The sequence below is a fragment of the Lissotriton vulgaris genome, chromosome 10 (assembly GCF_964263255.1).
Source record: "Lissotriton vulgaris chromosome 10, aLisVul1.2, whole genome shotgun sequence".
Lineage (NCBI taxonomy): Eukaryota > Metazoa > Chordata > Amphibia > Caudata > Salamandridae > Lissotriton > Lissotriton vulgaris.
In genome coordinates, this window is record NC_141698.1 from 631901562 (window position 1) to 631915828 (window position 14267).

A 14267-nucleotide genomic window follows, 5' to 3' on the forward strand; every position below is an offset into this window, starting at 1 on the left:
GGCGCTACGCACGTGTTTTCTATCCACGTATTGTGGTGGCATGGCCACGTCGGACATCCTCTCTTATTACCAAGCACCTTGCATCTGCTGGTCTTAAACGGCTGGTGGTATGGGGATGGTGGCGACCCGGCATATGCGCGGGAGCGCTCACTGATGGGGAATAACACATTGCATACCATCCTATATTCGGCTGGGCTTAGGAGGCGGCTGCCGTCAGCCACGCAAGTGGTATTTGCAGTTTGGAGACAGGCACTGCGTCGGATGGGTTGGTGGGGGAAGTTGACGGCAGAGACCCCATTGTAGCAGAATGGACGACTCTCTGCGTTGGCCTCGCTTACGGGGTTTGGCGGATGGGACTCTATAGGAATTTCCTCGCTTGGAGACGTTATGTCCGGTGTGACTCTTAAGTCATTCCAGGACTTGCGGGACGAGTTTCACACGCCTAAAACTCAATTCTTCAGATACTTACAATTTCGTCACGCATTGGCGCCTAGCCTGGTTGGGTTGGAGTCGCTACCGGAGTTCAGCCCCGTGGATGCGAAGGTCTTCATGGGCGATCTTGGGGATAAAAAGGTATCCCGCATATATCAGATACTGGTCACCCACTGCTCCTCCTCCCTGCTCCCACTGAAAGATGCTTGGGAAAAGGACGTAGGGCCCCTGGATGAAGACGACTGGAGGGAGGCACTGGAGTCCCCACGTGGGACGGCTATTGCGGTGCGACTCCGACTAATCCAATTTAAATACTTACACAGGGCCTACTATACAAGAGAGCGACTGTGGAAGGCGGGCCTAATTGGGTCCCCGAAGTGCCTGCGTTGTGGAGCTGACACTGGTACCCTAATCCATAATGTGTGGTCGTGTGCTGGCTTGACTAGGTTCTGGAATGGTGTGTGGAGTTGTTTGTCGGAAGTGCTGGATTGGGATCTCCCCCGCACCCATCGTCTGGGTCTCCTTCATGTGTTGGAGGGGGTAGGTGGAAATATTTACAAACGTCATCTCTTGCTGTTGGGCCTGGGGGTGGCCAAGCTGGACTTGGCTCGAGCGTGGAAGAATGAACAAGCTCCCCCCCCCCCCCTCCCCCCCCACCCCGAGTGCATGGAAAGCTGGATTGGACTATTTTATGGGTTTGGAGCGCCCAGTGTTCGAGGCCAGAGGCTGTCCCAGGAAGCATTATAAAATCTGGAAGCAGTGGGCAGACTACAGGGGTTTGACTCTTGATCCACCAGCAGAGCCTGACGACGATCTAGATTTGGGTGATGGACGCCAGGCCTAGAGTGTGCATGGTACTGGACTTCCGGATAGCACGTACAGAGGGCTTGACATGATCGTGTGTACAGGGCTAGGGAGGGATAAGGGGCGGGTAGTGGGGTTCTTGGGTGGCTGTGGGAGTTGGGGGGGGGTTAGGGAGAAGAAATGCGTTACTTACCTGTAACTGCAGTTATCCAGTATTGGTGTCTTTCATAGATTCACATACCTGAATCATTCCCCGTCGTCGAGATGTAAGTCCCCGGTACATAGAAAAGTAATGTCCTATAGACATACATAGAGAAAAGTAGGCCTAAGGGCCCTGCCTTAGTAGCCTATCTGTGTCCTTTTGTAAAAAGGACCAAACTTCTGAAGGTAGCCAATCAGCGACCACCTCCCTCTAGAACCTTCCTGCCAGGAGCCTGAGACTCTCAGATTTTCGTACGCACCAAGCTAGGTAGACGTAGTATATGTTATAGAGGGAGAGATGAGACCTTCCTGGGGAGGCGGGAGGGTTGCATGTGAATCTATGAAAGACACCAATACTGGATAACTACAGTTACAGGTAAGTAACGCATTTCTTATCCAGTATTATGGGTGTCTTTCATAGATTCACATGCCTGAATCAGAGTAGCAAGCAATACATTATGCACATTTGTAATGGATCATTTTGAGCAGTCTGAGATAATCCATATCATGCAATTAATAACCCTCATCAATAATAATGCATAAAGTAAATAAATGTGCATACCATTACAGGACGGTGGGAAGAAGGAGGGCTCATCTTACTGGAATAGATGGCGAAGCACAGTCTGGCCCACAGCTGCATCCTGCATCAGTTCCGTATCCAGGCAGTAGTGCCTGGTAAATGTGTGCAGCGATTTCCAGGTCGCTGCTCTGCAAATGTCCAGTACCGGAACTCCAGCGAATAGTGCCGCCGATGTGGACATAGCTCTTGTGGAATGTGCTCGGACTTTGGAGTGTAATGGACGTCCGGCTTTGTCATGGCAAAAAGCAATTGCAGATGATATCCATCTCGAAATGCTTTGTTTGGAGAGTGGCATGCCTTTCCTGGGTCTGCTGAAAGCGATGAAAAGCAAATTTGTTTTTCTGAATTGTTTTGTTTTGTCCAAGTAAAATTTCAGACATCTTTTTAGGTCCAACGAGTGGAGGGACCTTTCAGCCGCAGTTCTGGGATTTGGGAAGAATGAGCGAAGTACAAGCGGTTCATTTAAATGGAAGTCCGAAGGGACTTTAGGAATGAAACGAGGATTAGTTCTTAAGATCACTCTGTCTTCTCTGAACTGCATGAAAGGATCTTGTATGGAAAGAGCTTGTAACTCACTGACCCGTCTCGCTGAGGTCAAAGCTAAAAGAAGTGCTGTTTTCCATGAAATATGTTTGAGATCAGCTCTGTGGATGGGCTCAAATGGGTGTTTCATCAATTGGTTGAGGACTATATTAAGGTGCCATGTCGGAGGAATCCTACGTGGCCGTGGAAATGAGCTATAGAGTCCCTTAAGGAATTGCTTTATTAATCTGTTGGACCATAGAGAAGGTCCTTTTGAAGTTCTCGTAAAACGGGAGATTGCTGCCAGATGAACTCTGATAGAGGCATGGGCAAGTCCTGACTGTGCCAGATGTAATAAATATGGTAGTAAGAGCTCCGGAGTGATCCTTAGGGGATGGAGATCGTTGTCTTTGCACCAAATACAGAAGTGCTTCCATTTCAAGCAGTAAGTTTTGTTTGTGCTAACTGCTCTTGCTTTAGCTAGTACATCCTTGCACTCCTGCGTGATGTCTAGTTTGCAGAACTCTCGGTGCTCAGTAACCATGCCGATAATCTGAGAGATTTCAGATTCGGGTGGAGTATTTGGCCTTTGGACATCGAGAGCAGAGAGGGATGTTGATCCAGACGGAGAGATGGTTGGATTGAGAGGCGAATGAGGTCCGTAAACCAATGCTGTCTCGGCCAGTATGGGGCAATGAGAATCAAGGTGCAGTGCTCCGTTTTCATTTTCCGAATGACTCTTGTTATCAGGGGAAACAGCGGAAACGCGTACGCAAACACGTTGCGCCATGCGATGGAAAATGCATTTCCTAATGACCTTGGTTGGGGATGCCAGCTTGCGAAGTTTTGGCATTTCGCGTTCTCTGCGGTGGCAAATAGGTCTATTTGCGGTGTCCCCCATTCCAAGAAGATGTTGTTTAGGACTTTTTGGTCTAGTCCCCATTCGTGGGACAGTGACCTCTGCCTGCTTAGAGCGTCCGCTATGACGTTGTCTTTGCATGGGACATACTCTGCTGTTAGTTTGATGTTGTTGTGTACTATCCAGTTCCAAATTTTCTGCGATTCGCGAGATAGTGTCAGCGAACGTGTGCCTCCCTGCTTGTTCAAGTAGTGCATTGTGGTCGTGTTGTCCGTTCTCACAAGCACTGCTGAGTTCTTGATGCGAGGGAGGAATGCTTGTAGAGAGTGGAGAACTGCTCTGAGTTCTAGGAGGTTGATATGTAATTTTGTTTCTTGTTCTGTCCACTTGCCACTGATTTGCAATTCTTGCAGGACTGCGCCCCATCCTTCTAGAGAAGCATCCGTGGTGATGACATGTGGAGTCGCAGGCATCAAGAACGTCAGACCTTTTGTCAGGTTCTTGTCTGTTGTCCACCAAAGTAAGGCTGTTGTTATTTGTCGAGTAATGACTATGTGATCCTCGAAAGAATCTGTACGTTGAGTCCCTGTTTGGTCAAGGCCTCCTGGAGGGGGCGCATTCTGAGCCGACAGTGAGGAATGAGTAGTATGCAAGAAGACATCATCCCGAGTAGGGACTTGAAAGTACGGACTTTGATGGTGTTACTTGAAGACACTGCGGTAGCTAGAGTGATCAGTTTTTGTTTCCGTTCCCGAGATGGAAATGCTTTGGAAGATGTATTTAAAATTGCCCCCAGGAATGTTATAACTTTGGTGGGTTGTAGTTTTGATTTCTCGTAGTTGAGTGTCAGACCTAGGCTTTGGAAAATATTGAGACAGGCGGTGGAAGACATTTGTGCGTCTGTCATAGATGGTGCTTTCACCAGCCAGTCGTCCAGGTAGGGGAAGACCTGGTGTCCCTGCTGACGTAGGAAAGCTGCAACAGGAGCGAGGCACTTTGTGAAGATGCGAGGTGCTGATTTGAGGCCGAATGGAAGGACACAAAATTGGTAGTGTTGACTTCCTACTGCGAATCTTAGGAATTTTTTGTGGCGCCTGTGTATTGGGATGTGGTAATATGCTTCTTGCAGGTCTAAAGACGTCATATAGTCTCCTTCCTCTAGGGATTCCAGGATTTCCTGTATGCTCACCATTCGAAACGATTGGGTCTTCAAGAACGTATTGAGTGCCCTGAGATCCAGAATGGGCCTCCATTTCTTTCTTTTTTGTTGTATTAGAAAGAAGCAGGAATAAAATCCCTTCCCTCTTTGAGCCGATGGAACTCGCTCTATTGCTCCCTTTTTTAACATTGAAGATATTTCTAGAAGGAGTAATCGTAGGTGTTTGTGTTGCATGTTGCGAGGAGGAGTTATTGGTGGGATGGATTTGAATTCCAATGAGTGTCCGTGTTGGATTAATTGTAGTACCCATCGATCCGTTGTTATGGATCTCCGATTGTGGAGGAAGCGAGTCAGTTTTCCCCCAATTTTGAATGGACGAGACTGTGGAGGGACTGGCTGCTGAAAATTGTCATTGTCGTCCGCCGACTGGTTTCTTCTGATTTTTCCCCCTGAAGTTCGATCTCCCGTAGGAGGTCTGACGACCTTGTTGCTGTTGCCTCTGCTGGTATTGTGAGCGATTTTGACTGTAGGAATAAGAGGATTTTCTTTGATATGATCCCCTGTAAGAGGGTTGACCCCTTCCCCGGTGTCCTCGAAAGGACTGGTTTCTGAATTGTAATGTGCCGAGAGCTCTTGCAGTGTCTGTGTCTTTTTTGATTGTCTGCAAGGCCTCATCTATTTTGTCGCCAAATAGGTGTTGTCCGTCATAGGGCATGTCCAAGACCTTGTTTTGGACTTCCTGGCGGAAGGATGTCGCTTTGAGCCACCCTTGTCTGCGTAAAACTGCTGCACCTGCCAGCTGTCTAAAGCCTGTCATAGCGACATCCACAGCAGCATTGATTATTTCCTCTGCTGACATCTGTCCTTCCTTGAGTGAATGAACCTCATCCTTTGAATCTTCAGGTATATCCTTTATGTATGGGACAATGTCTTCCCACAATTGTCTGTTATATCTGCCTAGTAGCGCAATGGCATTGGATACTTTGATAGTCATAGCCGACGTTGTAGAGAAGCGTTTGCCTATGCCATCCAATTTCCTGCCCTCCTTGTCTGGTGGTGCTGACAGAGGAGAATTCTTTTGTGCGGCTTGGGTGACTACCGAATCCGGCTTGGGATGTGCATTAAGGCAGGTAGCTGCTGTTGATGGTGCCTTTATATTTTTTATCCAGTCTAGGTACCACTATTGAAACCGATGCAGGTTTTTGCATTAGTTGCTGACCTTGTTCCCAAATGTGCTCTATTATGGGAATTGATCTAGCCGTCTTTTTGATAGGATCTTTAAAATCGTATAAGAAACAGTCCGTTTCATGTGATTCCATGGTCATGTGGAATCTAGTGGCTGCTCTCTCTATCAAATTATGGAATCCGCCAATATCCACTGGCTGAGAGTCCGAAGTATTTGGTTCAGGTGTGGCTGGAGAATGAGCGACATAGTCCTCATCGTCGCTGTTCTGAGACAGATCGTCTCAAACCTCTCCTTCTTCAGGTTCATTGCTTTCCTCATCAGAAGATTGGATGTGATGAAAAGTCTCCTTCTCTTGCGGAATATCCAAAGATGATGGTTTTAAATTTGGAGCTTGTTGCGGTCTGGAAGAAGCTGGAGATTTTTCCGTAGAAGGGGCCGCTGGTGATTCAGGGAATCGTTGTTTGTAGTCTGCGATCAAGAATTGTAGATCGGTGACTATAGCTGCTGGGAGACAGATCATAGGAATTACTTGAGTCTGTACTGGAGTATGAACAGTTTCCTCCGTCATCATAAGGTCATCTCCATCTTCATCTGTACTCTGACATTTCACAATTAGATCCGAAGGACTAGTAGCCTGATCGAATTGTTCCTCATCTGAGTCGTCACTTTGTAGCAGACAAGATGGGGGTGATTTTTGTACGCTACTTGGAGATGTTAATTCTGGTGTAATAGGGTTTTTAGTGGTCTTCTTTGATGTTATCAATTCGGATTTTTTCCATAGCGTCGACGATGATGTCGTCGTCGCCGGTGCTGACGTTGATCGTTTTTCTGTAGTCGACGGCGCAGTCGTCGACGATTCCTTAGTCGACGGTGCTGTCGTCAACGATTCCTTCGTCGACGGCGCGGTCGTCTGCGGTGTTGTCGTCGACGGTGATTTCGCCGTCGACGATCCAGTCGCCTGTGTTCTCGGCGGCGGCGGCTCTTTCGTCGTCGATGGCGTGCTCGTCGGCGGTGCCCTTGACGTCGACGATGTTTTTACCGTCGTCGGTGTCGCCGTCGATGGGGCGCCCGATGTCGATGGCGTCCTCGTCGACGGCGTAGGCGTCGACGGTTTTTGTCTCGTCGTCGACAGGATCGAGGTCGTCGACGATGTTGTCGGCGGAGACTTGATCACCGTCGATTGCTGTTTTATAATTACAATCGATGATAGTGGCTTACCCGTCGTCGACGATTGAGTGGTCGTCGTCGTCGATGAAGAGGCTGACGACGCCATTGTCGTCAACACCGTCGTCGTCGATGTAGAGACATATGTGGTCTTTTTTGAAGAAAATGTCGACGAACTCGTCGACGACTACTGCATTGGCTTTCTGAATGTGGGAACATCTTTCACAGACTTGACAGATTTTACCTCAGAAGACTTTGTGGTAGTCTTTTTAGGAGGAACGTTTGTAGGGCTTGGGGAAGATTCCCTTGGTCTCTTCAATGACAGTTTTGAAGAAACTGAAGCCATTTCACTGCCCTCAGAGGACAGGACATCATCCTCTCTGGTTTTAAGTCTGTTTAGCCAGATGAGCAGTCTCCCTTCTCTGTCTTTAAGAGTCTTAGCAGAGAATGTTCTACAAATCCTACATTCTTTAGAAGAATGGTGAGGGTAAAGACAGTAGAGGCAAGTCTCATGCTTGTCTTCGACGTGCAGTATCTTCTTACCACATTAAGTACAGGCTCTGAACAGTCCTTTCTTCTGCTGATCAGCCATTGTTGTTTGGTGAAGAAAATTTCCAAGAATTATGAAGAAAAGTGATAAATCCAAGAAACCTGAGGAGAACTCAGGTGGAGACTCCCTAGCACAACGTGCGGTAGAAAATCTGAGAGACTGAGGCTCCTGGCAGGAAGGTTCTAGAGGGAGGTGGTAGCTGATTGGCTACCTTCAGAAGTTTGGTCCTTTTTACAAAAGGACACAGATAGGCTACTAAGGCAGGGCCCTTAGGCCTACTTTTCTCTATGTATGTCTATAGGACATTACTTTTCTATGTACCGGGGACTCCCATCTCGACGACGGGGAATGATTCAGGCATGTGAATCTATGAAAGACACCCATAATACTGGATAAACGTTTCTTTATTATTGATTGGGATACAATGATATATATGTGTTGATAATTTTACAGTGACTTCCTGATTGTGGAGTACTGTATACCTGCTTCTACCTGATCAATCAATAAAATCTGCTGTGAAAAAAAAATAAATGTATAGCCTGAATCAGCTAAAACAGTCAGAACAAGCATTTACAATGCAATAGGTCTCTCAGCATTAAAGTTTGAGTTATTGGCATTGTGTATGACAATGCCAATAGTTACAACTTTTGCAAATGTGACACTTATAGCATTTGTAATGCAAACTGTGTTGTATTTACGTGACTTAGATGTATTGATATTCCAAATAACAATGGCTTTTAATTTTTTTAATAATTAATACTTAAATAAAAGTGATTGTAATTGAGTCGGTGGAAGGGTGAAGCTACTGCGGTTTGTGACTAATAAATTCCAAATTCAAGCTAGGAGAATTGAATATACGCGCCTGATTTATTGTGCTAAGGCAGAATGGGACCATGATAAATGGGTACATTTAACTGCTGCACCTGCAACCAGAGACTCACGTAAATTTTGGTCAATCGTGAACACAGGGTCATGAGAGCCATTACCGGCCGTCGAAGCAAATATAGCAGCACGGCACTGCATAGGGCCCAAGGCAAAGACACAGTCAGCAAGTGTTTGGAGGAGTAGCTGGTTACTAAGAGCGAAAGTGGAATGTTACTGCATCGTAATGCTGTATTTTTTTTAAGTGCTGAGTTTTCTAATTGGAGCATTGGTGAGGCAGTCCTGTTGGATACGGATGAAATTCTAACCTGGGTGCATACTTTAAGAAAGCTGCTGCCTTTTGTTGTTTTTTATATAGCGCTAACTCGACCAGAAGGTGTTGGGGCGCTTTAAATTAGCACCAGTCACGTTACACAAGGACATATTCATTATTGGTAGGCACGGGGAGCTTAAGTAATTTCCCCAGGATCACAGGATGTTGAGCCAACGCCAAGGCTCGACCCTTGTTCCCCAGCTCCAGGTCACATGGGCACCTTGTGGCTTTAGCAACCTTTAGTGCACGGATATTTGAAAGGCTCTGTGTTAGAAAAGCATCAATGCAAGGACATATATGAGAATCTGAGGAGTTAAAAACCTTCATGTATTTGAAGCACTATCCTCCTTGAAAAGCAGAGCATTATGTATGTGCTCAAAATGCTGAGATTCACAATAATTGTTTTATAGGTTGCATAAACAAACTACTTGTCGCCTATATAACTGTGCCTAACTTTTTGGTGAAGTAACTGAAACACCATCACAACAAAATCCATTGGAAAGTGTAAATATCAGCAATTTGGGAATGAAGGAGGTATATGCAATTTTATTTGAAACGACAATACAATAAGCTACTAATCTGAAATGGACACATAGTAAACCCACACAACATTTTGTGCTATCATATTTTAAAACTGTTCAATCCATCCCTGACAAGTAAGATTCTCGCATGAACCACCGCAGGAACGTCCTTTCCCAACAGTAAATCAGGAAAACAATAAGGAGCAAGAGAGGGGGCTCGTTGTCATCAACAAACACTGATGCACCAAGTGCCCCAAAAAGGACCGTCAACCGGGAGCGTCCGCTGCCTGAAAGCTGCAAAAACTGCATGAACAAAGAGAGTAATTCCAAGTAGGCCACGGCAGACAGGTCAGCAGCTCCAATCAAGGAAAGCCCCCTTATAAGGAGTATACCTTTGTGTCTTGTGGTCTTTAAAATCCAGCACATTATATTACAATCAGTGGTTTAGCACCAAACATTTTCAAATCATAAACAAAGCAGGTGCACAAGTAACATCGAAGTGGTAATCCAAGAGGGGTGAGTCTAGTACCAAAAAAAGGACACTGACTCAAACAAGCATTTCTGCAACACAAGCTAACAATCAAATACCACCACACTAACTACAACTGGGAGAGAGCAAGTGGGAAATAATGTATATTTTATTCTCTTGTGGAGGACTTTAAAAGGTATATAAAATTGTATGTGGGTGTCACCGGTGCAAAAGAATAACCAGAAATTAAGGAGTTAGTAAAAACACGAGTGGATGAACAGTTTTTATGAAATAATGTGTGAGGTTTGAGGGGCAGGGAGCAACTGCCAATAGCGCCAAGATATATGTGAGGGTATATGGGGAGGAGGTATAATAGAAAGGTCGGCTAAAATGTAAACTACGGCATAGTAAGAGTGCTACAAATGCGGTAGTCGACTATGGGAGGGCACCAGTGGGAACAAATGGAGTGTTGCAAATACATGGAAGAGGTGGATTGGTGGCATCCACTTGTGTGCACTGAGAGTGGAGCATACTGCAACTACTGAAACTGCAGCAAGTTAAAGGACATTCACAAAAGAAGCAGAGTAAATCCAAGACAATTAAAGGTGGGGACACCCAGAGACCCATAAGACATACTCACGGAAATGCATACAATTAAGGAAAGAGATACAACAACCACATACATTGTAGATTGTTTTATATAGCCCAAACTCCACCTGAAGGTATTAAAGTGGTTTCCGTGGGCACCAGTCACATAACACAAGGACACATTCATTTTTGGTAGGTATGGGGAGATAAAGTGATTGACTCCGAAAGTAAAATCTTCAAATACCCAAGAGGGAATACTAAGGGACAACGGTGACAGATAATACATTGTTTCCACAGAGACTTGTGTGGAGTGCTATCCATGGGCACTGCCCCCTCCCACAAACACACACATTCTGGCCAGTAGGGGAGCTTGTTTTAGACCCAGTCCTTTGACCCCTTGCCTACCTCTTCCTGCCAGGTCCATCCTGTGACCTCCACACGCAGTCAGGCAGTCTGCTTGTGCGTCCACCTAACACACGGGGGGACAGAAGTGGCCCGCACACCCACTGTCTCAAAGAGCCAGGGCCCCAAACACAGATTTGATGCTTTCCAGGGTGGCTGACACTGTTCTGACTAAGGTGCTCACAGGTCACCGATGCTCTCTGAGTGTCACGCTCGGCCCCGGGTAAGGTTCTCCTCCACACCAAAAGTCAGCCGGCTGGGGGACCTCCAGGAGCCACACCTCTCGGCTCTCAGCACCCTCCTCCTTGCCGCCCTGGGCGTTGGGCTCAGTGGAGGATGGCTGCAGCAGCTGGTAGTAGTGGCAGTCAAGCTCGTCCTCTGGGTCATAAGGTGGCGCGAGAATGTCGAGGAAAGCAGCAGGCCTGTCCAGAGCGTTGATCTGGTGCAGGTTGGCCCTGTGCGGGCTGAGCAGGCAGGGAGTGCTGGTGGGGCCGAACTGGCCGAATGATAGGCACGGGGCTCGGTGCAGCGCGTCTCTTGAAAGGGCTGGAGGGGCGGGCTGAATAGGGGGGGGGCGACATGGCCCCAGGTACCTCCTGCAGCCGGTCGAAATCACAGATGCTGAGGGTGCCATAGATCACCTTCATCATGCCGCAGATGCCCAGGTGGTCGTGCAGCGGGATATACGCCTACCCGCTCTGCAGCAGGAAGACGCCCATGCTGAAAAACTCCATCACGTAGATGTTCATGTAGGTGACGAACGGGCTGTGTGGAGCGGCTGGCGGTGCACCGCCCTTGCAGCCCCGCGGCGTGACCTTCAGGTCCTCGACCCACAATTCATTCACTAGGTTCTTGAGCTGGTTCAGGTTGTAGGAGAAGGTCTTGCTACTACCTATGGAGGCGGCAGCTGTGGCACCAGGGAAGGTGAGCCAGGGTTGACGTGCGATCTTCTGGATGAGGAAGTCCATGTTATCCCGTGGCGTCTTCCTACGAATCGGCGTTGGCCTGAACTTCTGTGGCCTCGCCAGCTGGTTGCCGCGGTCAAGCTAACACATTGCAGGCACAAGCTGAACCCAGAAACCTTCAATCCTTACCGGATCTATTGACGTTAATGGCAAACTCCTTCAACCAGAACTCGGTGCGTTATGTAGTACGGGGCGTGAAGTTAAGCCTGCAATAGCCGCATTGCCCCGCTGCACTTTCAAAGTGAAAGTGGCCATGCACGCCCAATAAAAGCATTTTGCCAATCACGAGCCAGCCTTTGACTATAAACACAAACCTCCTACGTCACACCAGCAACGCGCATTCCAGGAAACGCAATTTAACAACCTCCTCCTCCTCGCCCCCTCCTCCCGGCAGACACTGGAAAGCAAAGTGAAAAATTGCAATTTTTAAATGGAAGACTTTGACAATTACTTTTTTGGCACTTACAAGATGCAAATTAAATGCCCCATTCTTCCGACAACACGTGTCTGTGGAAAGGCCAGATCTGAGGCTTGCATCATAAGTTCGTATGTGGAGACTGTAGGCAGCTTATAAAACAAGACGTGAGCGAAACCGAAACCTTCCGTGGGGCGGGATTTTCGTCTTCGGAAGCACGCGCACGCGCCCACGGAGTGCCACGGAGAGAAGCAGTGCTGGTGACGCGGGCTCCCATGCCCGAGGGAGAGCCCCGCGGAGGCTGCAGAAGTCCATAATGGTGGTAAGTGGGGCATACTGGGAGGGGGGGTGCGCTTGTGTGTGTGTGTGTGTGTGTGTGTTGTGTGTGTGTGTATGTGGGCGGGGGCGGGGTCTCTGTATGTGTGCAGGTGCGCTTGTGTGTGTGCGCGGCGGGGGGGTCTCTGTATGAATGTGTGTGTGCGTGTGTGTAGGTACGCTTGTGTATGTGTCTCTGTGTGTGCGCGCATGCGTAAGCAGGGGGAGGTGTGGCTCTGTGTTGCAGCTTTCCAGGAGACAGGAGCTGGTCACAGCGAGCGCGTTCTCGTGCGGGTGGCCCGCTCCGATCGCCTTCTCAGAGAGGAAATGCGCACGGCCAGGTGCTGTCTCCTCGAAAGCTGCATCGCTCACAATAGGTCTCTGGCGAGACAGCGCTTCGCGCTGTAATCGCCACAAGACCTAAAAAGTATCTATTTAGTTGGTGGAGGTACAAAATAAGAAGTGAGAGACAACAGAACTGGACATTATTGGACCGCTTAAAATGTTGAGTTGAGGAATGCTTTGGTGTTAGAGAATTATTGTTCTAAGTGATAGGAGTATCAAATTACATATAAAGTTACCACCAAAGTGGAAAAACCTTACCTGGATCAAGTGTTGGAAATGGGTGACTGAAGTGCTAATTATGACCGATAATGGTTCAAAAAAGAAGTTCATGCATGTGAGAGAATTTTTTTAGAGTAAGGTCCAATCAACAATATCACATGTCTTGATTTCACACACAAGCCAAATGATTCATGGAACACAAACTGTGTGACTAAAGATGATAAATAATTGGCTCAAGTCAAAAGATTTGATAAACTAAAAATGGAGATGGCAAAAGCCAACTCAAAACCAGTACTTAAGAGTATGACTGGTCAAGAATCATTTAAAGATACACAGTCAGAGGCACAGAATTGTTTTAGCTCTAACATGTCTTGGGTGGACAAGGAAATGGCCGACCTCAATCAAGTTGTGAAAGAAATGTCAAACTACTTTAGAATGAAGCAGTGTTATCAGGAGAGGAAGGCGGTGTGACATTTGGTAGAGTCTGGAGTTGACCTGCTAAGAGTGAAGAATACTTGCATGGTTTTGAAGGGTTTGCCAGTATTTATACAAGTTATTTAGGATGGAAAGAGTTCTGTGCAACCTGATCATCTTGACAATGACGGTGTTGATTTAATGTTTTGGTTTTGTTGGTCTTAAGTTATGTTAGAGATGTTACTTTTTGTGCCTGTGAGGCAGCTGTTGTGTGTACGGAGTGTGGGGTTCGTTATGTTTGTTTATCATTTGAAGTAGAGATATGTAGGATTCTGCGGCAGAGTTGGTATGCTGAGGTCAGTAAGTCCTATGAAATTTTTGGGGGATGGAGAGCTGGTAATGGTGGGTAGCAACAGACTTAAATCAGTCCCAACTGAAGCTGCATATAAACCTTTACTACGCTATCTCTAGCTACCTTTCATTACGATCCAAAAACTGTTTCTGTGGAACAAAATGTTCGATTTACAAATAATGTTATCCATAACACGTTCTTAAACAATTAAAGTCATAATCTCATTTGTATTTGAAGTTACCTGTGGGCTCAAATAAGGCTTGGACATCCATGTCATCTGGTAGGCCAACTTGAGAAAGCTCATCCCAAAATTTGCTGGTAGTCTCCTCAGGGACAGTTTGAGTGCTTACAGTTGGACAAGACACTATGCTGCGATGAGGAGATCTCTCTGGCTCTCTGTGGTTAAAAGGACATTTTTAAATTACGCACACTGATGACAGACTGCATTAGTTTAGTTCCAAAAAGATAAAATCAATCAAGCATTAGATATACAAATAAAAGCAAAAGATATACAGTAAAATAGTTGCCCAGAGGTCATTAAAAAATTATGGCTAAATAATTTCTAGCAACACATACAATGACGAGATTATTCAGGAATATACGGCAAGTC

General features: G+C 46.8%; 1 protein-coding gene and 1 pseudogene across 2 annotated transcripts in view; both read right to left on the reverse strand.

Annotated features, from left to right (window-relative positions):
• Positions 1 to 14050, reverse strand: part of KMT2C (lysine methyltransferase 2C) — a 1555522-nt gene extending 1541472 nt beyond the window's left edge. For both annotated transcript variants that reach the window (XM_086941472.1, XM_086941471.1), the window contains exon 1: positions 13899 to 14050. In XM_086941472.1, the coding sequence (XP_086797598.1) occupies positions 13899 to 13929 (31 nt within the window). In that variant the 5' untranslated portion in view covers positions 13930 to 14050. The remainder of the gene's footprint in view (positions 1 to 13898) is intronic.
• LOC147688614 (2-aminoethanethiol dioxygenase-like) lies at positions 10820 to 11606 on the reverse strand (annotated as a pseudogene).
• Positions 14051 to 14267: the final 217 nt, after the last annotated feature.